General features: G+C 38.1%; 1 protein-coding gene across 7 annotated transcripts in view; it reads right to left on the bottom strand.

Moving 5' to 3' along the window:
• Window positions 1-27,291, bottom strand: part of BTBD1 (BTB domain containing 1) — a 47,261-nt gene that overhangs the window by 6,042 nt on the left and 13,928 nt on the right. For all 7 annotated transcript variants that reach the window (XM_060408763.1, XM_060408765.1, XM_042242645.1 and 4 more), the window contains 3 exons: window positions 25,057-25,162; window positions 17,460-17,657; window positions 6,839-7,031 (listed from right to left, as the gene is read on the bottom strand). In XM_060408763.1, coding sequence (XP_060264746.1) covers window positions 6,839-7,031; window positions 17,460-17,657; window positions 25,057-25,162 — 497 coding nt within the window. The remainder of the gene's footprint in view (window positions 1-6,838; window positions 7,032-17,459; window positions 17,658-25,056; window positions 25,163-27,291) is intronic.

Below are 27,291 nucleotides of genomic sequence, written 5' to 3'. Positions count from 1 at the left end.
ATTTTAGTCCACATCTGCCTGCACATTTCCTTCATGAACACAGAAGTGTTAACCAGCAGCAGCCCAAACTCTGACAATTCCTCAGCTAGATGACTACTTCAGTTCAGTTCAGTTGCTCAGTTGTGTCCAACTCTTTGTGACCCCATGAACTGCAGCATGCCAGGCCTCCCTGTCCATCACCAACTCCCAGAGTTCACTCAAACTCACGTCCATCGAGTCAGTGATGCCATCCAGCCATCTCATCCTCTGTCGTCCCCTTCTCCTCCTGTCCCCAAACCCTCCCAGCATCAGAGACTTTTCCAATGAGTCAACTCTTCGCATCAGATGGCCAAAGTATTGGAGTTTCAGCTTTAGCATCAGTCCTTCCAAAGAACACCCAGGACTGATCTTTAGAATGGACTGGTTGGATGTCCTTGCAGTCCAAGGGAGTCTCAAGAGTCTTCTCCAACACCACAGTGCAAAAGCATCAATTCTTCGGCACTCAGCTTTCTTCATAGTCCAACTCTCACATCCATACATGACCACTGGAAAACCATAGCCTTGACTAGACGGACCTTTGTTGGCAAAGTAATATCTCTGCTTTTGAATATGCTATCTAGGTTGGTCTACTGAGGGCATATTAGATGGAGGCACTGTGCCTGGCCCTGCAGAAATAATGGTCAACAAGGCAGTTTCCAGCCTTACTGCACTTATGTGGAGGACACTGATTATAGATAAGTAAACAAAGAGTTAAATCATTAATTATAAATTGTGCTAAGAACTGTGAAGGAAGCAGACTGCTGTAACAGCATAGGTGGTAGAGGACTTGGGCATAGGACCTGAGTTACACCAGCAGATCAGAATGGGATTCCACACTAGAACAACGAGCAGGTCCAGTCTGGTCACTATAGTTAGGAAACAGACCCACCTTACTCCATTTATAAACGTATGAAAATTAGCATCAAGCACAAATGGCACAAATGACTGTATAATAAGAAAGAATCTATAACATAAAGGAGTTATCCTCAACATTTCATGTTTCAAGAACTGAAGTCACAAGTTTAATTTTACTATTACTACTACCACAGCATTACCACTTTATGAGCACTTCCTGTGTTAGGCACTGAGCCCAGTTCTTTATATGAATTATTTCCTTTAGTCATAATAGTTCTATAAACTAAGTAACAGTATTATTTTCATCACTGTCAGTTTTTATAGTTGAAGAAACTGAGGTTTAGAGAAATCAACCTGCCTGGATCAAAACTGCATACCTGAGCTGGGACACAACCCCAGTGCTGCATGAATCAAAAGGTCACACTCTTAAACATCATGCTAAAACTCCCAGTATGAGACTCTCCTTAAAATTTTAAAAATTTATAATATAGCTTTTATTATAAAAAAGCAATATACTATTTTAAAGAGTTAGAAAATGTAGCTAAACAAATAAGAGGAAAAATTTAAAGCAACTCTAAATATACTAAATAGAGATAACTTCATTTTTAATTTGGTGCATTTCCCTTTCAGACTTTTACTTCTATTTTTAAAGAACAGAAAAATAGACTTTTTTCTGTGAATATACATGTGCTATTTTAAAAACCATGTCAATATATATTTTTATAACTTCATATAAAAAGGTGAAAGATTATTACCGATTCATTTAACTAATTCCTATATGTTAGATAATCAAGGTTGTTTGCAATTTTTGTTGTTATATAACAATGCCATGATGAACAATCTTATAGCTAAATCATTTAACAGTGCCTTGGCTATTTCCTAGAATAAATTCCTGTAAGATTTTCTGGGGAAAAGAAAAGGTATATTCTTAAGGCATTAGATGAACTTTATCAAACTGCTTTCTGGGCAGATTATAAAACTTTACACCCAAGAAGGAATCAAAATCACTGCTATCTCACTCTCAACTACAAGTATCATCTTTTTACTGTTGAGAAACTGATGACTGACAAATTCTATTTATATTTGATTATTAATGAGTTTGGGCTTCCCTCTTAGCTCAGTCAGCAGAGAATCTGTCTGCAATGCAGGAGACCTGGGTTTGATTCCTGGATCAGGAAGATCCCCTGGAGAAGGAAATGGCTACCCACTCTAGTACTCTTTCCTAGAGAATCCCATGGACAGAGGAACCTGGTAGGCTACAGTCCATGGTGTCGCAACAGTTGGACACGACTTAGTGACTAAACCACCACCACCACCATTAATGCGTCAGCACATTTGCTTATATGCATACGGTCTACTGGATTTTCTCTTTTAATGAAAATCCCACTCATGTTCTTTCCCATTTTTCTTGGCTGAGGAGTGTCTTTTTCATGTGGATTTGAAAGTTCATGCTTTGTCAGTAATATTCATTTCAGAAAGTTTCATTTGTCATTTATCTTTCAATTTTATGGTGGTTTTGGATATAAACATTCTGACTTATTTGTAGTCTAATTATGATCTATGCCAAGTTTAGAAAGGCCTATCTCATCCTTATAATAAATATTCTGTTCCAACACTTTCTCAGTTTCATTTTTTTAATGTTAAAATTTTCATTTATGCAAATGCTGGAAGACGGCATCAGTAAAGACAGAACTTTATTTTTCCAGTGGTTAATTCTTACCTCACATTCTGAATGTTCATTTTACATTAGATTGGTTTCTGAACTCTTTATATACACTATCTTATTATAGCTTTACAATATTTTTCATATTAATACCACTCTCTTAAAAGAAGTATTTATTTTTGCAGATTAATTTTGGGATAGTTTTGCCAACCCACCCCTCCCTACCCAAAACATGTGACCTCTATAAGGAATTGCATAACACAGAGTTAGTCTGGAAAGACACTGTCTGATTCTGACAAAGTTCAGTGTCAAAGTTCTCCAGTTCTTCAGGTGGTATACCACACTGTACATTTCCTATAGGATTTAATTCTGCTACTTTGTTATTTGTTACTATTGCAGGTGGGTCTGTTTTTACTATTAAAAATGAAAATTCAAACATTAAATTTTGGGGGGAGGGCTGTGCTGTGTGGCTGGCAGGATCTTAGTTTCCCTGACCGAGGATTGAACCTGGGCCTCTGCATTGAAGTGCTAAGTTCTAACCACTGGACTGCCAGGCAATTCCCTAAAAATTTTTACTGTGGCAAAATATATAACAAAATGTACAATCTTAAGTATTTTAAAGTCCCTAGTTCAGTGGTACAAGCACATTCACACTGCTGCTAACCACCAGCACCATCCATCCCTGTAATGGAATTTTAATGACATGAGAACATCACTGGCTTTTGCAAATACATTTTGTAACTGACCACTATTTTTTTTTATTGATTCTAACAGATTTTTACTGATCCCGAAGCTGTCTGGGTTGAATACTTGTTCTCAAAAGGCTTTCCACCCCAAGGAGGTATGTTCTGTTTTCATGAAGATTATGAAGCACTACTAGCAGGCAGCCAGGGCCACCAGGTTTACTGCAATGCTTAGGACAGGCTTCCAAAAAAAAGAACCCCAATTAGTTCAAGTGTCCGGTCAGAATTCATGCAGATAAAACACCTGTTTTTAACTATGAGCTTTGAACCTAATTAAAACTTATTTATAGACCAAAGATTTTTACGGTAATTTTAATATTCACGGACTTTTACAAGAGGTGATTACAATTCAAATCAAGCAAGTAGAATTTTGGTCAATTCTCATTGTTTGTGGCAGTTATATTTTATAGTTTTCACAAACAAAGAATCAGCAAATACTAAACCACTGCTCTTGGGGGAATATGTATACACACCCTGGGCTTTCCTGGAGGCTCCTGCCAATGCAGGAAATGAGGGTTCAATGCCTGGTTGAGAACATCCTCTGGAGAAGGAAACGGCAACCCACTCCAGTATTCTTGTCTGGGAAATCCCATGGACAAAGGAACATGGAGGGCCACAGTCCATGGGGTCGCAAAAGAGTCAGACATGACTTCGCGACTAAACAACACCACACACACCCGACTTATGTGGAGTATAATCTTAAATTCTATGAATGATTCAAATCTTTCCTGGGAATGACTGAGAACACACTACCGGTGTTGACTTGGGGGTCACAAATAAATTCTAGCGAGTAGATGAGTTCTCAAATATGGAAAAATAGGATGGACTGTAATGTGCTTTGCTTGAAAACCTTTAAAGAAAATGACAAAACTAGCAGCACTCCACATCCTGTTCTCTGCACCTGCAGCTGTCTCAGCGTGCTGGTGTGCACAGGTACTATGTCTGATTGCTTCTTGTCTTTTGTTGCTGCCCAAGTGCCTACACGTTGAGGTATGCATTTTATTTTACTATCAGTTACATTTATTTTCCTTTACATTATATCTAAGCCATTATACCACTTAAAAAAAAAGAACTACAGGCTTCCCTGGTGGCTCAGTGATAAAGAATCCATAGGGAACATGCGTTCAATCACTGATCCGGGAGGATTTCACATGTGCAGAGCAACTAAGGCTGTGCACCACAACTACTGAGCCAGTGCTCCAGAGCCTGTGCTCTGCAACAAGAGAAGCCACCGCAGTAAGCCCAGGCACTGCAGCTAGAGAATAGCTCCGGCTCGCTGCAATGAGAAAAAGCTAAAACTAAATAATTATACAAGAAAAAGTTACTCTTAAAAGAAAAAAAAGAAACACATTATAAATTTCATTTCAGGTTACTAAAGGGGGAATACCAATTATAAAAGGAGAAACAGATCTGATGGATATAACACAGATGTTATCTGCAAAAAATGAAAAAGACTCTTCCTTTCCAATAGTTATTTATTTATATTGAAGTATACTTGATTCACAATGCTGCGCTAATTACTATGTTTCTTTATCCTTTATGCCTACATCAATCAAGCGTTAAAACAATATTGCTGAAATCAGCAACGTTACCAGGCACCCCTATCTTGAGGGTTCGATAATCTATTGTGTTAAAATAAGTATTCCTTTAGACCCAGCCTATTAATAGTTATACCTGGACTGAAGGTGAAATTTTATCAAAAGTTTTGACATCTATCCAAATACACTGTTTATTTTTCTTTGATCTGCTACCATGGTGAGTTAAAGTAACACGTTTCCTAGTATTGAGCTATTCTTTCAAACTCCAAACAAACTTTCCCTTTTATGGTTTCTTTGCACTCCTTTTCCATTGATGGACTTTTTTAGGAATAGCCCTACAAAACTCACTGTTGGATGGATGTTACTTTAAAAGATGTTCAATGTATCGCTCAGTGTCCTCTTTCTAAGAAACCACAGGAGGAACTTAAGTCTCTGTATCTGAAATGGCCACCCTTCTCCTGAGCAATATGTGTGCCTTTCTTGTTATAAACACTTCAATTTCTATAACTTTACAGCTTCAGAACCAAACTTAAGATGGCAGAACTTGGATCTTGCATATTTATCTCCACTGGATGTATTTTTCCAACTCTGATTTATCTTTTTTTAAAACTGGAGTATAGTTGATGTACACCTATTTCTGATTTACATCTACTTGCTTTTATAGTATTATCCTTGTGAGGTACTGCTAGATTCAATAAGCTATTTTAGGTAGGATGTCTTTTCTATATCAGTGAGCTTGTTAGATTCCTGTATAAGGGTTAGGCTTCCTTCAATAATTAACCAAGAAGTATTTTCCTCTTTGAATGTTCAAGGAAACAATTTGTTCCCTGAAGGTCTGATCAAACTCACCTGTCAAAACCACCTTGTGAAGGGACAGTTCTTTGATAACTTTTAATTTCTTCCATGGTAACTGGTCTAGTCAGGCTTTCTTCTTCAGTCAATTTTGATTATTTATATTTGCCTATAAAATGATCCATTCCATGAAGATGTTCAATTTATTAGCACAGAGTAAACCCAGAATTAAAATAAAAACATCCTCAGTATATGATTATATTCCATTATTTGTAGATGTAGTTTCTTTATTACCTTTGCTAGAGGTTTATTTTATTGGTCTTTTTCAGGAACCAGCTTATGGATTTAGCAATTTACTATTTTTAATTCATTAATTTCTATGTTTATCTATTTCTTTTCTCTTTTCATATGGTTTTTTGCTATTCATTTTCTACCTTCATGGGTGAAATGGTTAAATCATTTATTTCTACTCTATTTAGTAAAGGCAGTTAATTATTGCTAATTCTCTCTGTGATGCTTTGGCCTCATCCCCTAAGTTTTCATACATAGTATTCTCATTGTGTGAATTACTACTAAATAGGCCACAAATGCATTTTTATTTCTATTTTAACCCAATATTTACAGGCGTCCTCTCCCCCTTGGGAGTTCTAGTTTTAAATAGACTTGGTGTTAGTTTCTAGTTTTATACCAAAGTGCTATTAACATTCAATATGAAAACAGATACATATCCTATTTTCACAGTTAGCCTAAGAAACACGGTAGGGCAAATATAAATTCCGAAAGGATTACATGCATACATCTTTTAAGATTAAAAATGTTTTTCCCATTCAAAATTGTTATAAATGTATACTGAGATATTTTCCATGTAACATCTATGCAAAGAAAAAACTTACACTAAACTGAGTTAATGTTCAATGTATTAAACTGTAGCCTTAAGACTCTTAAAACAGTGTTTGATCAATTAAGGTCTAGACTTCAGCTCCCCATCAGAGACAAGCCTTACAAAACTCATAGACCCATTCAATCCTTCCTTCCTTGTTTCCTAAAAGGTTCCCTCGCTCATAATTCAGTAAGGAGACCAGTAAGCCTCCCTTATTGCTGTATCAAGTTAGACATGTATTAAACAAAGTATAAAATAAAATGTGGTTAATCATCTCCCAGGATATGAACAGAGAGTCAAAGGCTAACCACTGCCCTGCCCACTCCTGAGACTCCAATATGGCTAATACCTGATCCGGTCACTCGTGCCACTGTAGCCCCACCGGCTCTCTACTTGCTGGAACCTATTGATGCAGCACTCCTTTCCTCTGAGGCAGCATCTCGGTCGATCAATGTATTCAACACGGGGTTTAGGATTGACAGTGAAATGAAGGAAGAGATTGACCACCTCCCGATCTGACAGAATTCCAGACTGAGCAGGACCTGTAGAAATAAAAGCATAAACCTCAGTAAAACTAACTTCACTACAATTCCTAACTGTGTAGTATTCCACATAAGGTGAATTCAAATGGGAAAGATGTAAAGTAAAAATGAGGTAAAAAAAATCTTAGCATATGTTCAGTTCAGTTGCTCAGTCGTGCCCAGCTCTTTGCAACCCCATGGACTGCAGCACGCCAAGCTTCCCTGTCCATCACCAACTCCCGGAACTTGCTCAATATGTAATTTTGTAATTACATATTACATTGCCTGGAGAATCCCAGGGACTGGGGAGCCTGGTGGGCTGCCGTCTATGGGGTCGCAGAGTCAGACACGACTGAAGCGACTTAGCAGCATTATAATATGTAATTTTAGCATATATTTAAAACTTTTACTAAATTCATCTGAGGTTAACCTAGTATGTAAGTGTGCAAATCACTGATAAATCCAAGCTTAGGTGAAACCTTGAGATCAGAGAAAGATCTCTGGACTTTGCTATCCATTCACCCTCTCTGAGGATTCTGTTTACCAGAAAGGAGAAGTGAAGAAATGCTTATGGTCGTAGACAAGAGTTATCCTGACCTTTCCAATCCTCACCTGTCTGAGGCTATAATTGAACAATGGAATATGTACAGGTGGAAATAGATGGCACAGTGCTCTTTCACTGTGGGATTTTGAAATTAGCAGAGGGCAGGAGTTAAGACTTGGAAGAGTTGTGAAAGCAACATATCACATGCTATACTTCTCTCACTCACTGCTTCTGAGAAAACTCCAAACTGCTTAAATTTATCCAGGAATAAATGCTATTCCTCATAAAAGATGCCAGGAGATCTCTTCCAAGGCTGGAAAAACAATTTAGATAAGAGACTGCAATATACTAGAAATATGGTTTCAGTTCAGCTCAGTTGCGTCCGACTCTTTGAGACCCCATGAATCACAGCACGCCAGGCCTCCCTGTCCATCACCAACTCTTGGAGTTTACCCAAACTCATGTCCAGTGAGTTGTTGATGCCATCCAGCCATCTCATCCTTTATCGTCCCCTCCTCCTGCCCCCAATCCCTCCCAGCATCAGGGTCTTTTCCAATGAGTCAACTCTTCACATGAGATGGCCAAAGTATTGGAGTTTCAGCTTCAGCATCAGTCCTTCCAATGAACACCCAGGACTGATCTCCTTTAGGATGGACTGGCTGGATCTCCCTGCAGTCCAAGGGACTCTCAAGAGTCTTCTCCAACATCACAGTTCAAAAGCATCAGCTCTTCGGCACTCAGCTTTCTTCACAGTCCAACTCTCACATCCATACATGACCACTGGAAAGATCATAGCCTTGACTAGATGGACCTTTGTTGGCAAAGTAGTGTCTCTGCTTTTTAATATGCTATCTAGGTCGGTCATAACTTTCCTTCCAAGGAGTAAGCGTCTTTTAATTTCATGGCTGCAATCATCATCTGCAGTGAAATTTGGTTTAGGAAGCTATATATCAGATTTTAACAGAAAACACCCTAATTTTTAATAAAAAATTTTAAAATATCACACACAAAATATATCAACCTGCCAGATCTAGCACTATGGTTCACTTGGAATCTCTGGATAGAGAATAGTATGAATAGAGACTGTAAAGAAGAAAAAATACAATTACAAACTTAAAAACATGCATTTTAGAGGGGGGAAAAAAACAACAGAACTAGAACTGTATAAGATCAGAAGAGAGACGGAGGTGAAAACTCATGTAACTTTCTGAGAATAACAAGAGGTAAGACAAAAGAATTAAAATGTTAAAGGTTATTAAAATGGATGATAAAAAGCAGAGATTAACATACAGTAACTAGCATTCCTGAGAACTAACAAAAATAGGATGATGCAATAATTCAAGGTACTGGCACATCTCGCTTGTTTCGCAGATACATTTTCATTTTTTTCCACAAATTAAAGGTTTGTGGCACCAAACAAGTCTATTGCCATCATTTTTCCAACAGCATTTGCTCACTTTGTGCCTCTGTGTCACATTTTGGTAATTCTTACAACAGTTCAAACTTTTTCATTGTATTTGTTATGATGATCTGTGATCAGTTACCTTTGATATTACTACTGTAATAGTTTTGAACCACATCCATAATAATACTGTGAACTTGATGGATAAATGTGTGTGTTCTGAATGCTCCACTGATCAGCCATTCCCATCTCCTCCTGAGATACCACAATAATGAAATAAGGCAAATTAACAACCATACAGTGTCCTCCTAAGTGTTTCAAGAAAAAGCAACAGTCACACATGCCTCCTTTAAATCAAAAGCTAGAAATGATTAAGTTGAATGAGGAAGGCATGTCAAAAGCTAGATCTCTAGCACCAAACATTAGCCAGGCTATGGATGCAAAGGAAAAATTCTTGAAGAAAATTAAGTGCTTCTCCACCAAACATATAAATAATAAGAAAGTGATATAGCCTTATAGCTGATACGGAAGAAGTCTGAGTGGTTTGGATAGAAGATCAAACCAGCCACAACAGTCCCTTAAGCCAGAGTCTAATCCAGGGCAAGGCCTAACTCTCTTCAATTTTGTGAAGGCTGAGAGGAATAAGGAGGCTGCAGAAGAAACATCTAAAGCCAGCAGAGATTAGTTCAGGAGGTGTGAGGAAAGAAGTTGCCTCCTGACACAGAAGGGCAAGGTGAAGTACCTGACACAGAAGATGAAATGAGTTATTTAGAAGATCTAATTAAGATAATTAATGAAGGTGATTACACAAAACAACAGATTTTCAATGTAGACAAACAGCCTTCCATTGAAAGAAGATGTCATCTAGGACTTTGACAGCTAGAGAGGAGAAGTCAATGCTTGCCTTCAAAGGACAGGTTGACTCTCTTGCTAGGGATTAATACAGCTGGTGACATTCAGCTGAAGTTAAGGCTCATTCACCATTCTGAAAATCCTAGGGTCCCAAATTTATGCTAAATTTGGATCAAAGAATGTAGAGTTTCAAGCCTTATTATTTAAGAAGTACATTTTGTAAAGCTACAGACAGTGATTCCTTTGATGCATCTGGACAAAGTAAATTGAAAATCTGGAAAGGAGTCACCATCTTAAATGCTACTAAGAACATTTATGATTCATGGGAAGAGGTCAAAATACCAAAACCAAACAAAGTTTGGAGGAAGTAAATTGCAACCCTCATGCATAACATTGAGAGGTTCAAAGACTTCAGTGGAGAAAGTAACTGCAGATGTGGCACAAACAGGAAGACAACTAGAATTAGAAGTGGAGCCTGAAAATGTGACTAAACTGCTGCACTTTCATGGTAAAACCTGAACACATAAGGAGCTGCTTCTACAGATGAGAAACGAGGTTTCTTGAGAAGGAATCTCCTCCTGGTGAAGATGCTGTGAAGACTGTTGACATGACAACAAAAGATTTACAGTATTACATAAATGTGGTTGATAAAGCAATGGCAGAGTGTGAGAGGGTTGTCTCCAATTTTGAAAGAAGTTCTACTGTGGGTAAAATGCTATCCAACAGCATTGCCTACTACAGAGAAATCATTTGTGAAAGGAAACAATCTGTGAAAGGAATCAATGTGGCAGATTTCACTGTTGTCTTATTTTAAGAAATTGCCAAGACCACCTTGATCTTCAGCAACCACCACCCTGCTTAGTAAGCATCCATTAACATCAAGGTAAGATCCTCCACCAGCAAAAAATTACTTGCTAAATGCTCTAGTGTTCTTTAGCAATAGTCTTTTTAAATGTAGTTATGCATTTGTTTTTTTAAGACATAATACTACTGCACACTTAATAGACAACCATATAGTGTAACTATAACTTTTATATGCACTTGGAAACCAAACAATTTGTGTGACTCCCTCTATTGTGATATTCAGTTTATTGCAGTGGTCTGAAATCTAACCCACACTATCTCCAAGGAATGCCTGTATAATAAAATTTCCTTAGTTGAAAAAAGAAGTCTTCAGATCATGAAAAACACACTCAGATACATACCATATACCTATCTAAAGAAAGTAATCAGGAATACACTGGGATGAGCACTAAAACCAATACAACCTATAGTTAAGTCTAAGAGAGTTGTATTTTTGTAGCATGTTGTGTGGGTGTACAATCTACCTATAATAGTCAAAGGGTGAAAGGATGGCACATCATAACTAACATTCATATCTGAAATAGAGAAGGCAAATAAATATTTTTATTATGAAATGAAGAATTAAGAAAATTGAAGGGGAAAAAATTAAATGCACAATTTATTACTTCCTAATCTCTAGAAGGAAAAAAAAGTGTTAAACACACAATAGCAAAATAGAGAATATAAAGGGGATTCTCCCCAAAACATTTTTGAAAAATATAATACAGAATAATATGCACAACAGAAAATAGCATGCATAACAGCAAAAGAAGAAATGTTATTTGACTACATAAAAATATTAAGAAGTCTGCAGGACGGAATAATCTATGTTTGAGAACAACTATGGGTTTCGCTGGTGGCTCAGGTGGTAAAGAATCCGACTGCAATGCAGGAGACCCAGTTTCGATTCCTGGGTCGGGAAGATCCCCTGGAGAAGGGAATGGCTACCCACTCCAGTATTCTAGCCTGGAGAAATTACAGATGAAACAGTACATAAAACAGTTATTTCACATTAACAGTGAACAACTGAGACAGTAAACTGAGATTATGCCCTATATTTGTCATCACTTTCCCCCTTGGAATATTTGCTGATCTGCTTCACAGAGCTTTAATGTCACACAGAAACGGGCAATCTAGAAACTATAGTAGTCCTCACTCAACTGAAGAGACAAAAAGCTACCAAGGCAGCCAGACAATGATCTGGAAGAGAATACTTAATAGAAAAACAAGATCAACATCTTGTGCATCACTTCTCCTTGAAGTATTGGTCAATTCCTAAGCTACGCGCAAGCAAGAGAAAACCATGACACCAAGAAACCAAGTAGAATGGAGCTGCTAAGGGATAAACACTTAAACAGAAATTTCTGTCTTAATGTTGGGAAGAAAAATGCCCAAATATTTGAAAATTAAGCTATGTATTTATAGCCCTTGGATCAAGAAAAAAATTACCATGAAAATAATTTGTACTGAATGGTAATGAAAATACAATATATCAAAATTTCTGGGGGAAAAAATGGATGTTTAGACAGAAAACTAGACACGAAAAGAATAAAGTTGAAAGCCACTGTTTTGAGTATATCTCAAAAAGTCATAATGACTAAGTAAATAATCCCCAGAAAATTAAAATTAAAGGAAATAATAAATAGCAGAAATTAGTGAAATGGAAAACATATATACAATAAAGAAAATTAATAAAGCCAGACGTCAGTTCTTGGAAAAAATTAACAAAATAGATAAAACTCCTAGGCAAGGCTGATTAAAGGTACAATAAATCAGTATCAGAAATGAAATAGGGGACATAATTTAGATTTCACAGAGATAATAAAAGGATATTATGAAATTCACATTAATAACTTAAAGGTCTAGATGAAACTGTTACAAAAATAGGAAACCTGAAAAGTCCTACTCTATTCAAGAAATTGAATCTCTAATTAAAATACTTCCACAAAGAAAACACTAGATCCAGATAGCTTCACTGATGAGTTCCTCTACACAATTAAGGAAAAATAGCACCAATTTTACATAAACTCTTAAATAATGAAAAAAAAAATATTCCTAAGTTTTGCATGAGTCCAGCGTAAACTTGATAATAAAAAATCTGATCATTTCATTACAAGAAAAGAAAATTATAGACTAATTTCTCTCATGAAGCAGTCCTAAAAATATTTTTTAAATTTGGTAAAGAGCATCTAGTGATATATAAAAAGAATAATGCATGACAACCAAGTCTGTTCTATGTAAGGAATCCAAAGGTTTACCTTGGAAAATCAAACAATGCATATTAAGAAAATTAAAGGGGAAAACTGCATCACTATCTCAACAGAGGAGAAACATTTGATAAAATTCATGAATAAAACTCTTAGTAGAGTAGTAATAGCAGGAAACTTTCTTAATCCAATAAAGGCTATCTGCAAAAAATTTACAGCAAGCATAAATTCCTCTGTTGGGAAATACTGAAAACTTTCTGCCTAAGATGAAATAATACAAGATATTCACTTATCTGTACCTCTTAGCATGCTCAAGCTTCTAAGTCATACAGTAAGGCAAGAAAAAGAAATGTCTAAGGATTAGAAGGGAAGAACAGAATTATCATTGTTTGCAGATCACATAACTGTACATGTAGACTATGCACAATGAACTACAAATGAACTATTAGAATTTGTGAATTTAGCAGGTCAGTATAGGATACAAAGTCAATACAGGAAAACCAACTGCACTTCTACTGAAAAACAATTAATTAGGACATGAAAACTAAAAAAACCAATCACTGTAATAACATTTAGCAAGTCAAATATGTACAGAATAAACCTACCAAAAAAAAATATGCAAGACCGCTACCAGAAAACTCAAAATATTAATACTACTAAGAGAAATTTTTAAAGACTTAAAGTTTATGGAATAGAAAACAGAGTATCATAAAAATATCAATTATCCCCACACCAATTAATGGATTCTATGCAACTCCAATCAGAAACCCATGACTGTTTTTGGGTGAAAACTAACAAGCTGCTTAAAATGTTTATATGAAAATACTTAAGACCAAGAATAGCCAAGATAATCCAGAAGAACAAAGCTAGAGGATTTTCACTATCAGATTTCAAGATTCACTTTAAAACTACAGAAATGAAAACTCCACAGATTTGGTTCAAGTATAAACAATACAACAGCAGAGTAAACATTACAGAAATAGATTCATTCATATATAGTGAGATGATTTACAAAAGTTAGCACTGCCGTAGCTCAGTTGGTAAAGAATCCGCCTGAAATGCAGGGGACCCTGGACTGATTCTTGGGTCGGGAATATCCGCTGGAGAAGGGATAGGCTACCCACTCCAATATTCTTGGGCTTCCTTTGTGGCTCAGCTGGTAAAGAATCCACCTGCAATGCAGGAGACTTGGGTTTGATCTCTGGGTTGGGAAGATCCCCTGGAGAAGGGAAAGGCTACCCCAGTCCAGTATTCTGGCCTGGAGAATTAGTCCATGGGGTCACAAAGAGTTGGATACTGAGCAAGTTTCACTTTCACTATCATTGTTGCTGGCTCAGACGGTGAAGAATCAGCCTGCAATGTGGGAGACGTAGGTTAGATCCCTGGGTCAGGAAGATCCTCTGGAGGAGGAAATGGCAGCCCACTCCAGCATTCTTGCCTGGAAAATTCCATTGACAGCGGAACCTGGAGGGCTAAAGTCCATGGGGTTGCAAAGAGTCAGACATAACTGAGCAACTAATACTTTCACTTTAGCACTGCTGGGCATGGGGGCAAGGATAGTTTTTAATATACAGACACATGGGGAAAAAATGAATCTTGACCCCTAACCTCACACCACACACATGTGGGGGGAAAAAACACAAAAAAACAAAAACCCAACTGGATTACAGACTGAAAAGTTAAATGAAAAACAATAAACTTCCTAGAAGAAAACCTAAGAGAATATCTTTTATCACCTTGAGGCAGGTAAAATTTCTTAAGGAAGACATAAAAAGCCTTGACCTTAAACAAAAAGACTGATAAATTCATTCATTAAAATTAAGATCTTCTATTTATAAAAAGACAACATTAAGATAATGAAAAGACAATTCATAGACTGGGGGATATTAGCTGTATACACACACATTATATATGTGTCTAACATATTCTGGATACAAGTATTCTGTCAGATTATATACATCGAACAAAGCTAGTGGAGGTGATGGAATTCCAGTTGAGCTATTTCAAATCCTGAAAGATGATGCTGTGAAAGTGCTGCACTCAATATGCCAGCAAATTTGGAAAACTCAGCAGTGGCCACAGGACTGGAAAAGGTCAGTTTTCATTCCAATCCCAAAGAAAGGCAATGCCAAAAAATGCTCAAACTACCACACAATTGCACTCATCTCACATGCTAGTAAAGTAATCGTCAAAATTCTCCAAGCCAGGCTTCAACAATACGTGAACCGTGAACTTCCAGATGTTCAATCTGGTTTTAGAAAAGGCAGAGGAACCAGAGATCAAATTGCCAACATCCACTGGATCATGGAAAAAGCAAGAGAGTTCCAGAAAAACATCTCTTTCTGCTTTATTGACTATGCCAAAGACTTTGACTGAGTGGATCACAAGGAACTGTGGAAAATTCTAAAAGAGATGGGAATACCAGACCACCTGACCTGCCTCCTGAGAAACCTATATGCAGGTCAGGAAGCAACAGTTAGAACTGGACATGGAACAACAGACTGGTTCCAAATAGGAAAAGGAGTATGTCAAGGCTGTATATTGTCACCCTGCTTATTTAACTTCTATGCAGAGTATATCCTGAGAAATGCTAGGCTGGAAGAAGCACAGGCTGGAATCAAGATTGCCAGGAGAAATATCAATAACCTCAGATATGCAGATGACACCACCCTTATGGCAAAAAGTAAAGAGGAACTAAAAAGCCTCTTGATGAAAGTGAAAGAGGAGAGCGAAAAAGTTGGCTTAAAGCTCAACATTCAGAAAATGAAGATCATGGCTTCTGGTCCCATCACTTCATGGGAAATAGATGGGGAAACAGTGGAAACAGTGTCAGACTATTTTTGGGGGCTCCAAAATCACTGCTTATGGTGACTGCAGCCATGAAATTAAAAGACACTTACTCCTTGGAAGGAAAGTTATGACCAACCTAGACAGCATATTAAAAAGCAGAGACATTACTTTGCCAACAAAGGTCTAGTCAAGGCTATAGTTTTTCCAGTGTTCACGTATGGATGTGAGAGTTGGACTGTGAAGAAAGCTGAGCGCTGAAGAATTGATGCTTTTGAACTGTGGTGCTGGAGAAGACTCTTGAGAGTCCCTTGGACTGCAAGGACATCCAACCAGTCCATTCTGAAGGGAGATCAGTCCTGGGTGTTCATTGGAAGGACTGATGCTGAGGCTGAAACTCCAATACTTTGGCCACCTCATGTGAAGAGTTGACTCACTGGAAAAGACCCTGATGCTGGGACGGATTGGAGGCAGGAGGAGAAGGGGAAGACAGAGGATGAGATGGCATCACTGACTCGATGCACATGAGTCTGGGTGAACTCCAGGAGTTGGTGATAGACAGGGAGGCCTGGCGTGCTGTGATTCATGGGGTCGCAAAGAGTCGGACAGGACTGAGTGACTGAACTGAACTGAACTGAATGGAGAGGATATGAGGCAACTGGAATGAACTCTTGACTAAGTTTGGTATTTGGCTGTGAACTGTTACAACTACTTTGGGCCACTGTTTGGTAGGATCTACCAATGCTAACATATGTACACTCTGCAACTTTGCAACTGTACTGCTCCCACTCAATAGAAATGTTCACATATAGACACCAAGCCACAGGTATAAGAATGTTCTCAATGGTGCCATACAGAAACAACACAAATGTCCAACAGTAAAGTGGATAAATAAACCATGGTTCATCCATACAGAGGATGCAGCAATGAAACAGTGTGTGGCTTTGCCATACACAGCCACGGAGATGAATCCAACAGACATAGTGTCAGGATAAAGAGGCCACACACAAAGAATACATGCTGAATGCATGGCTTCCTTTACAGTAAGTTTAAAAACAGACAAAACTCATTTATAGAAGCCAGAAAGAGTCATCTTTGGGAGGGAGATAAAAGACTAGGAGAGACATGCATGATGGAGACTGGAGGGATATGATAATGTATTATAAAGAGGTATGTGTGGTCACATAGGTGTGTTCACAGTATTTATCCACTTTACTATGTAGATGTTATAAACAATTTACAGGAAGAAAAAACAAATTATTCCAACCAGCAAAAACAACTTGGGAGAACACTGGAACATAATAAGAAAAATTTGAATACCTCAATAGAATTAAAGTCATGAATGTTAAGAAAAAAATACAAATGGCCAATGAATATAAAGAAGTATAACTGTAAACAATTACGAGTTTTTTTCTTCTAAATCAATCTGGCCATGACTTAGAAGCAGAATATACTCAGTGTTGATGTGGGAAATAAGAACTGGTGACAGAACTAAGAAGCATCAACCCTACGAGTCAGAAAGATCTGTCACTGTAACTCTGGGTAAGGTGCTTAACCCCTCCCAATCTTAAACCTATAAGATACCGTTTAACTTCTATGTATTTATAATATTTTTTAAAGATATAAAAAACATAATTTAAAAAATACAAATATATAACCTACAATATTACCTTCAAGGGCTATCAGGAGAACTGGAGGAAATTACACACACAAATGTATATACACATAAACAGCTTCTTTTTCTCTCTCACACAGGTAGACTGACTGCCCGCTGCAATAGTTTCAAGTAGATTTTGGACAAGTTATAGCCTTACCTGCCGCAAACTCCTCAATGGTCATCAGTGGGAAGCGGATCAAGGACAGTGCTTTCCCCAGAACTTTCTGCTTGTTTCCAAAGGTCATAGGCAATTGTTGTCTTTGACATTCTGCTTCTGCCCATCGTACAACAGCGCCAAAAAGTCGACATTCTCTAATACTAAGAGTGTCTCTTTCTAGAACTGCACAGAGTGTGTCTACAAGTAATTTACAAAAATAAGTCAAATTAGGAATATTTTGCTATTTAACAAAATACTGACAAATATACTTATAGTAAAATTTCAACTCTCAATAAAAAATAGGTTACTTAAAAGCTATAGATTCTATATTTAAAAATATTAAAGAATTAAAGTAACTGCAAAGAATTCTTTAAAAAATTACAATAAGGTTAATACTGAACTTATTGTCATATATGAAAGCCTACATACAGTATCTCCTTATATATTTCATGCCATTTATAAGCGAACTCAAATATCCAGGATAAGAATAATAAGTCAGAGAAAAAGGCTCCCAATCAGTAATGAACAAATTCATAGATTTGAATTCATAGTTGAACAAATGCAACTACAGATTACAGTTAATTAAATCATTCAGCAAATATTTCTGATTAATCACTCACAATGTGTCAGGTACTATTTTAGACTCCAAGGATACATCATTAAACAAAAAGGTTTAAAAATTCTTTCCTTCATGGAGCTTACGTTCTAATGGGGGAAACATTAAATAAACATAAGTAACTTATAATGTGTCACATAATAAATGCAGGAAAAAATAGCAGGGTAAGTGGAATAATCAGAAATGTAGCTTAAAACAGGATAGTTTGGATCGGCCTCATTTGAGCTAAGATCTGAAGGAGGCTTTGGGTCAGGGTTGGTAAGCCAGATAGACATCTCGAGAGGAGCAGCACTCCAGGACCAGCCAGTGTGAAGGGTCTCTTATGAGGGTGTGCCTGGCGTGTCTGAGGAAGAACCAGGAAGCCAGTGTGGTGGGAAGTGAGTGACTGAGCAAGAAGGGAAAGTAGGAGGTGAGGAAGCTGTAACACGGGGGAAGCACGATGCATTCATAAGGCATCCTGCAGATCATTTGGCTTTTGAATGAAAAAGGGAACCTCTGGAGGGTACTGGGCTGTGACATTTTATGCTCTACAAGGACCACCCTGGAAGCTGTGATAAGAAGAGATGGTAACAGAGGCAAGAGTGGAAACACTATCAGTAGGGAGGTTCTTTTGGGGTTCCAGGTGAGAGGTGATGGTGGCTTGGACCAGGCAGAAGTGGTGAAAAATGATAGGATTCAGGGTATATTCTGACAGGAGACAGGAGACATCCTAACAGATTGGATAAAGGGGTGACAGGAAGCCTAAGTCCAGGGTAACTCTCAGGTTAATGGTAAGCAATGGTGGGCTGACAGTGGCACCAACTGAGATGAGAGCAACTATGCAGAAGTGGGGTGGGGAGAGGAAGTGGTGAGAGGCTGAAGTTTAATTTTGGACTTCAGTTTGAAGCCCTATTTGACATCTGAGTATAAATGTCATGACCGTAACTCAGGCCCTCACTCAGAATCCTTTTCCTCTTATCATGGGCAAAATTAAAATACGCTGAGTTATTTTTAAGCTACAGTAGACCAGAAGCGGTAAGTTCAGAGAAAAGGGCTTTAGAGGTTAACTTATTAACATGAGATGACATGCTGCAATCTAACAGGGACAAGAAGAGAGGAAAACTCTGAAAAGTAGACAGAAGTACGTGAAAAGGACAGTGCGGAGTCTTTTACACAAAGAGAAAGAGATGTTAAAAAAACTTCAGAGACCTGGCGGTTTCAGTTTACAGTAACTGATACTGATCATAATGAGTACAAATAACCACAAGAATCCTAAATTATAGTCAATATGTATTGTTTAACAAGAACAAGCAAAATAAAACATTTTTTTAGGTATCTTTCTCAAATGGCCAAAATGAAAGTCTTATTTCTTTAAAAAAAAAAAATTGTTCAAGATATACAGAAAAATTTCTTAGAGAACCTTATTTTCTAAAGACCCTCAATATAGTAGGCACTATTATAAAATATCTAACAACTGTATTTTAAGTTTAAATAAAAACAAGGATACTATATTGCAGAAATCAATGAAAACATTAAAATACAATTAAATTGCCCAGAAACACACACCTCAGAAAAATTTGTTAAAAACAAAATTTTATTCTGCAGTGGCCTATACATTCATACCAGAACCAAATATTGATTTAACAACAAACACAGGTATCATTCCAGCAAAGACGTCACAGTCCCTAGAACAGAGAAGGGGCTCAACAGTATGTTAAAAATGAAAAGGTTAAGCATAACCCTTTGATTTTTAAAAACTCAAGCGTTTTTCTTCTCTAACAGCTGAGCAGATGTGTATAAACTAAGGCCCCAGGAAAACCCAGAAAATGAATGTAAATCAATTAAATCAATATACCTCAACAGTTGTAGAATTAGGAAAACATCATTACCATAATATTTAATCATTCGATAGAAAAACAGACAACTTTCAACATACATGTTTCTACCTTGTATGCTAGTAACTGCAGTAAAGATAAACACAGAAACTTAAAGACTTGGGGAAAAAAAGACACATTATACTGCCCCTGGCATAATGTAAACTGATTCTGTTCAACCAAAGGAGGTATTATCTTTTTCCTTTGACAGAATGCTGCGAGAGAAACAGTATCTCACTACTTGTAAAAAGGTAAGCATATTCCTCTAGAGCACATATTCAAATGCCAAAGGAGAAAAAGCACCCCCAGAATGTAAAACAGCTGTTGAAAAAAAGCTCCTGAAGCCAGGGCTTGCTTCCTCTCAGCTCCTAGACTGCTCTTTCATTCCCAAGTCTTAACAAGTACACGTGAGACAAACTAGACTATGAGGTGAGAACGCATAGGTTTTCTATTGACAGATGTGTTATAATAAGAAATGACAGCTGAGAGCCTAATAAAGATCATGAAAGCACATAAGATTATATTTATATACATAATACAATACTGGGTTTAATATAAACCACTGCAAGTCAAATTCAATCAACAAATATTTATGGGGTTTTCATCCTGTGCAAGGAGCCTACTTCAAGACTTTTAGGACCCAATGGCATGACTAATGTAGAAGCTATTTACAAAACAGCTTCTTGGAGTGAGTCACCCTGACGCTGGCAGCATCATTTCACGTGAGAGTGGACTGAAGTGGAGCACCTGACGCCCCTTCAAAGGAAAGAAACTGGGATTGAGTCATGCTTCCTTGCCAATGGGTGGAGTGCTCAGGGCTCTCAAACATCCAGTAACTCAACAAAAACTCAAGAGCACACAATGTGCAGGTGCTGGGGAGGAACCTAATGTAGTGCCTCCCCGTCAGGATAATGTAGAAGAGTATAAATCCCTCCCATGATAATATGCAAGAGACAGGGAAACCAAGACAGAGATGTTACTGTAAACAGGAATATATTAAATTTCATGGAAGGGGGAGGGTAGCAGCTTTTAAGAAAGGAGTCTCTGCAGAGTTATAATCTGAGCCAAGACATGAAGACTGAGTAAGAACCAGCCAAGATGGGAAGGAACGGCAACATTCTAGACGCAGCCAATCAGTCTAACAAATATTAACTGAACACGTATTATGTTCTACTGCTTTCAGTGTTGGAGGTACAGTGGTAAACAAGACAAAGGAGTTTAGAGTTTAAGAAGTTTACAATCTAGAAGGGGAAGGTCGACAATCAACATATACATAAACAAAGCCCCAGACAAGATAGTCAGAGAGTGATACATATTAAGAGAAAAAGAAATCTGAGTAATGGAACAGGGATTGTTTAGGGGAATGTGGTATCTACTTTAAGTAGGTGCGAGATGGCACATCTCAGGTCTCCTTTAACCTAAGATCTGAATGATTAGAAAGAGCGAGCCATATAAAGAAGCTCCAATACTCAGTCATCTGCTGTGAAGAGCCAACTCATTGGAAAGACCCTAATGCTGGGAAAAATTGAGGGCATGAGGAGAAGGGGGCAACAGAGGATGAGATGGTTGGATGGCATCACTTACTGAATGGACAAGAGTCTGAACAAACTTTGGGAAATAGTGAAGGACAGGGAAGCCCGGCATGCTGCAGTCCATGGGGTTGCAGAGTAAGACACGACTGAGTGACTGAACAACAATAATACAAAGATTTAGCGTGGGGAAAAGGATTCCAATCAAAAGGAACAGCAAATACAAAGGCTCAAAAAATAAAAATAACTGGCCAGTGTATATGGAACACAGCGAATGAGAAACAGAATGGCAGGGGACAGGTGAGAGAGAGAGAGTTAAGTAGTGACTGCCAGCTCTTCACAAAACTTCTGTTTTCTCTTCTTCCTGGGATGTGGATCATCTGCATCTCCTCGCTTCCCCGAAGTGAGGAGGGGTCTGGTGACTGAATTCTGTCCAGTGAAGTAAGAGCCAAAACAAGGGTGCCATTTCAAGGCCAAAGCTCATAAAACGTTGGTGTTTTCCCATCTGTCAGCAAGGTACAGATAATAACTCAGCCATAGGAAGTAGCAGAAAGCTAATCACCAGCCAGGGATACTGCCTCGGACTGCTGTCTGAGTGTGAAATCAATTTCTTTGTGTTGGAGTTTATCTGTGCAAATATGTTGAGCTTGCATTTTGGGGTATATCTGTTATCAACACCATGGCCAAGCGTAGCCTACCCTAATAAAAGGCCTAATCATGTAGGATCTTGTAAGCTTTGTAAGCGATTTGAATCTTACTCTAATGGCAATGGGAAGACACTGGAAGCCAAGGAGGTGATACAATTTGCTGCTATGTAGAAAATGGAGAGGATGAAAGCAGGAGTGAGTGGAAAGATGAGAAGACAACCCTCAGAATGGGAGAAAATAACTGCAAATGAAGCAACAGACAGAGGATTAATCCCCAAAACTTAAGCAGCTCTTGCAGCTCATTATCAGAAACACAAACAACTCAATCAAAAAATGGGCAGAAGACCTCAACAGACATTTCCCCAAAGACATACAGATGGCCAACAAACACACAAAAAGATGCTCAAAATTGCTCATTATTAGACAAATGCAAATCAAAACCACAATGAGGTATCATCTCACACCAGTCAAAATGACCATCATCAAAAAATCTACAAACAATAAATGCTGGAGAGGGTGTGGAGAAAAGGGAACACTCTTGCCTTGTTGGTGGGAATGTAAATTGATACAGCCACTATGGAGAACAGTGTGGAGATTCCTTTAAAAACTAGGAATAAAACTACCCTATGACCCAGCTGGAGAAGGCTCTAAAAAGTTCCTTGACTAGCAAGGAGATCAAACCAGTCAATCCTAAAGAAAATCAACCCTGAATATTCAATCCTGGAAGAACTGATGCTGAAGCTCCAATACTTTGGCCACTTGATGTGAAGAGCCAACTCACTGGAAAAGACCCTGATGCTGGGAGAGACAGGGCAGGAGGAGAAGTGGGTGACAGAGGATGAGATGGTTGGATGGCATCACTGACTCAATGGACATGAGTCTGAGCAAACTCCAGGAGACAGTGAAGGACAGGAAGCCTAGTGTGCTGCAGTTCATGGGGTCACAGTTGGACACAACTGAGCGACTGAACAACATGACCCAGCAATCCCACTACTGGACATATACCATAAGAAAACCATAATTCAGAAATACTCCTGTACCCCAATGTTCACTGCAGCACTATTTATAACAGCCAGGACACGGATGCAACCTAGATGTCCAGTGACAGATGAATGGATAAAGAAGTTGCAGTATACATATACAATGGAATACTGCTCAGCTATAAAAAGGAAGAAACTTGAGTCAGCTGATCTGAGGTAGATGAACCTAGAGCCTGTTATACAGAGTGAAATGTCAGAAGGAGAAAAATAAATATTCACACATTAATGTATATATATGGACTGTAGAAAAATGGTATTGATGAACCTATCTTCAGGGCGGGAATCAGACAGATGTAGAGACTGGAATTGTGGACACAATAGGGGAAGGAGAGGGTGGGATGGATACAAAAAGTAGCATTGAAACATACACCTTATCATACGCAAAACAGATAGCCAGTGGGAAGATGCTGTATCGCACAGGGAGCACAGCTAGGTGCTCTGTGATGACCTAAAGGGGTGGGATGGAGGAGTGGGGGGTGGGAGAGAGGCACAAGAGGGAAGACACACACACACACACACACTGATAGCTGATTCACAATGTCATATGGTAGAAACCAATACAACATTGTAAAGCAATCATACTCCAATAAAAAATAAAAATAAAGTAAAAAAAAAAAGAGTGAGTGGCAGCAGGGAGACAACAGGAGAGCACAGAGCTTATCCAGGTGAATGAGAACAGTGATTTAGACCAGATGGGAGCAACAGACAAAGTAAGACATGGTCAGAACTAGGGATACTATTTTTTAGGGGGGTGGTGTGGTGGGGTGTGAGCTGCACCATACAGCTTGTCATATTTTAGTTCTCCGACCAGGGACCGAACATGGGCCCAGCAATGAAAACACCAACTCCTAGCCACTGGATCACCAGGAATTTCTCCAGCATACATTTTGACTGGAGAGCAGAGAACATATGCTGATAAACTGAATGTGGAGTATGAAAGGGAGTAGTTAAAAATGACTTCTAGGTTTTTAGTTACGCATGGTGGCGCCATTAAGGAAGAGCAAAAAAAAAAAAAAAAAAAACTGGAGAGGAACAAAAAAGATAATGGGGAGTATGGGACAACCAGTGGCTTTCTTTCAGCTGTGCTATTGGAAATGCCTATAAAATCTCCAAACGAAGATGTCAAGTAAATAGTTGGCTGCACAAAATTTGGAGCCCAGAATAAGATAAAAGATATTTTGGGCTTATTAGATGATGATGATATTTAGAGTTATAGGCTGGATCCGCTCTTTCTGCTACCCTACATGACAAAATTCAAACTCCTGAGCCTATGACTGCATGGCCCCCACACCCTGGATTTCACTTGCCCTGCACTGCCCATCCTCTACACACGCTTTCTTCATGTGGTTCTACCTGCCTCTAATGCCCTCCCCTCTTCATTACCCAAATACTATCCATTCCCTAAGGCCCATGTCAGAACTTCCTGTGCCAAGATTCTCCTAACATCCCATTATGAGGAGCTCTCTCCACATTTTGGATTTGTGTAGTAATTATTTTCTATGTATCTAGTTCCGAAAAGGCGAAAAGACATTCTGCCATATGTCATCTTTTCTATGTAATGTCTTAATATTAATTTTCACATATTTCTTCCCTGATTCTCCAAATAGATGACAGTTTCCTAAAGAAAAAAAGAATCAAATCTTACCCTTCTTTGTATTTCTTATAGGGCCCTGATATAATACTATGCATATGGTGAGCATTTGTTTGATCTGATCTCTTTTAAAAGGCAATGAGGTAGTTACGACTTTTAGGACTATTTCAGCAAAATAAAGAAAGCAAAACTCTTAAAGAGGCAAACTTAAAATCACTTGGAAAAACCACTGATTTAAAAACAGCTCCTCTGCCAACAAGGCTCACTAGTAACGCATTACCGTACTCAAAAGGTTAACATTTTAATTCACAGTGAACTTACCTATGTCAATATCAGTAAACCCTTCTGCACTTATTGCATCCATTGTGTTTTTGTCTATTGTGTCTAGACAAAGACTAGCAAGCTGAGGTTCATCAAATAAACGAGCCTGAACATATAAAAAGATAGTTATTTTCACAGTTATTCCAACTTCAGGCTGTCCATATTCAAAGGTAATACTGTAAACAGTTATAACTGACAACTATATAAAAACTCATACTTAAAATACAATTATAATATGCTTAACTTTTCAATCCACAATCAGAAATAAAAGAGAAAAGCACAAATGTCCAAAAGATAACAATTAATTCAATTACCATTAACAATTGTTATTTTTATATGCATATATATTACATATTTTGATCCTTAATGAAGCACTCTAGGGTAGATAAGGCAGACATCTTCCCATTATACACATGAGAAAAAAAGAGGCTCAGAGAGGTGCACTGACTCTAGCCAGGTATGTTCCAAAGTGAAAGTAAAAATCGCTCAGCTGTGCCTGACTCTTTGCAACCCCATGGACTATACAGTCCATGGAATTCTCCAGGCCAGAATACTGCAGTGGGTAGCCTTCCCTTCTCCAGGGGATCTTCCCAACCCAGGGATCGAATCCAGGTCACCCGCATTGCAGGCGGATTCTTAACCAGGTGAGCCACAGGAGAAGCCAGCCCTTAAATCCAAGTCTTAGGATCTTTTCACTAAATGATAACATCAATTGTCAAGCATACCAGTACAAACAGATTTTCCCCCCATTTCCTGTTTGACTGGGGGGAAGAAAATAAAGCACAAAAATTTTAGAGCATTAAAGTTCTGGGAACCTAAGCAAAAACCTAACAACAGAAAAGCAAATTAGCAAATTCACATGATAGAATATTATACAATGAGAACGAACAATCTACAACTACACACAGCAAGAGGAATGAATCCCTAATGGTAAGCATAAGGAAGTACTGTATATGTTGAGCAAAAGAGTATACAGCTGACCCCTGAACAACTTGCAGGTTGGGGGCACTGACCTCTGTGCAGTTGAAATGCACACAGAACTTACAGTTGGACCTTTGCATCTGAGGTCCTTCCATATCCGCGGATTTAATCAACCACAAATCATCTATTTACTACTGAAAAAATTACATGTATAAGTGGACCCACTAAGTTCAAAGCCATGTTGGTTGAGAGTCAACTGCTATATGATTTCAGCAAAGCTGAGCTTTAAAAAGTCAGAAGTCAAACTTATAATATGCGTTTTATCAGGCTGTACATTATAATTCAAAAAACAAGTTTAAAAGTAAGTAAAATTCTAATGTTAGCAGATATTCTAGCTGGCCAACTCAGTGTTTATAGTTGAGTTAGTATTTAAGCAGAAAAATGAATTTTTACTTTTAGGAAAAATAATTTTTGGTAAAAGTTACTTTATTCAGAGTAGGAATATTTTCAGTCATTCAATACGATATCATATTTGCCTAGGAATCTACCGCTGCTACTTAGGAGTAAAATTAATTTTCTCTAAATTTGAGTGCGGCACTATTTTTAATGACTGTATTGCCCCAGAGTGTTTTCCCTCTGTAATCCACGCTGGGACAGCACACTGGTTCTTTTAGAGGGATGCTGGCATAGGTCCTGTCAAGTAAATGAACATTCTCAGTTCAAATGATTCACTTGGCAGGAACAAGACATTCACATGACAATTCATGGGCTAATTCACATGACCCCACCAAAGAAAAATCTGGAGTAATGTTGAGTTCTAAGACCAACAAAGCACTGGAAAGTTCCTTTTTTTCCTCAGTGACATATGTTAAGCCTTGCTACTCAAAATGTGGTTTAGAAGCACCAGCATCATCTGAAAGTCTGTTAGAAATGCAGATTTTCAGGCCCATTTTGCTGTGTGTAGATCTAGAACAACAGGAATGAATCCCAGAAACTTAATGGTAAGCAGAAGAAAGTAAGATACATGTTGAGCAAAAGTACACAGCTGACTTTGGCTTACTGAACTAGAAAGTGGATTTTCATTGTCAACGTTTAATTTATTGGCTTCTAATTTTTCTTTTTTTGGCCACATCGTGTAGCACGTGGGATCCTAGTTTCCCAACCAGAGATCTATCTGACCCAAGCCCCCTGCAGTGGAAGCTCAGAGTCTTAACCACTGGAGAGCTAGGAAAGTCCTACTGGTTTCTAAATTTTATGACTGAATTTAAAAAAATAATGTAGTTAAGTGACCCTCTTCACACACAATAAAATTCT

The sequence above is a fragment of the Ovis aries genome, unplaced genomic scaffold, assembly GCF_016772045.2.
Source record: "Ovis aries strain OAR_USU_Benz2616 breed Rambouillet unplaced genomic scaffold, ARS-UI_Ramb_v3.0 scaffold_85, whole genome shotgun sequence".
NCBI classification, from domain to species: domain Eukaryota; kingdom Metazoa; phylum Chordata; class Mammalia; order Artiodactyla; family Bovidae; genus Ovis; species Ovis aries.
Note: the sequence above shows the minus strand (reverse complement) of the source record. Positions and strands in the feature narration are given on the sequence as shown.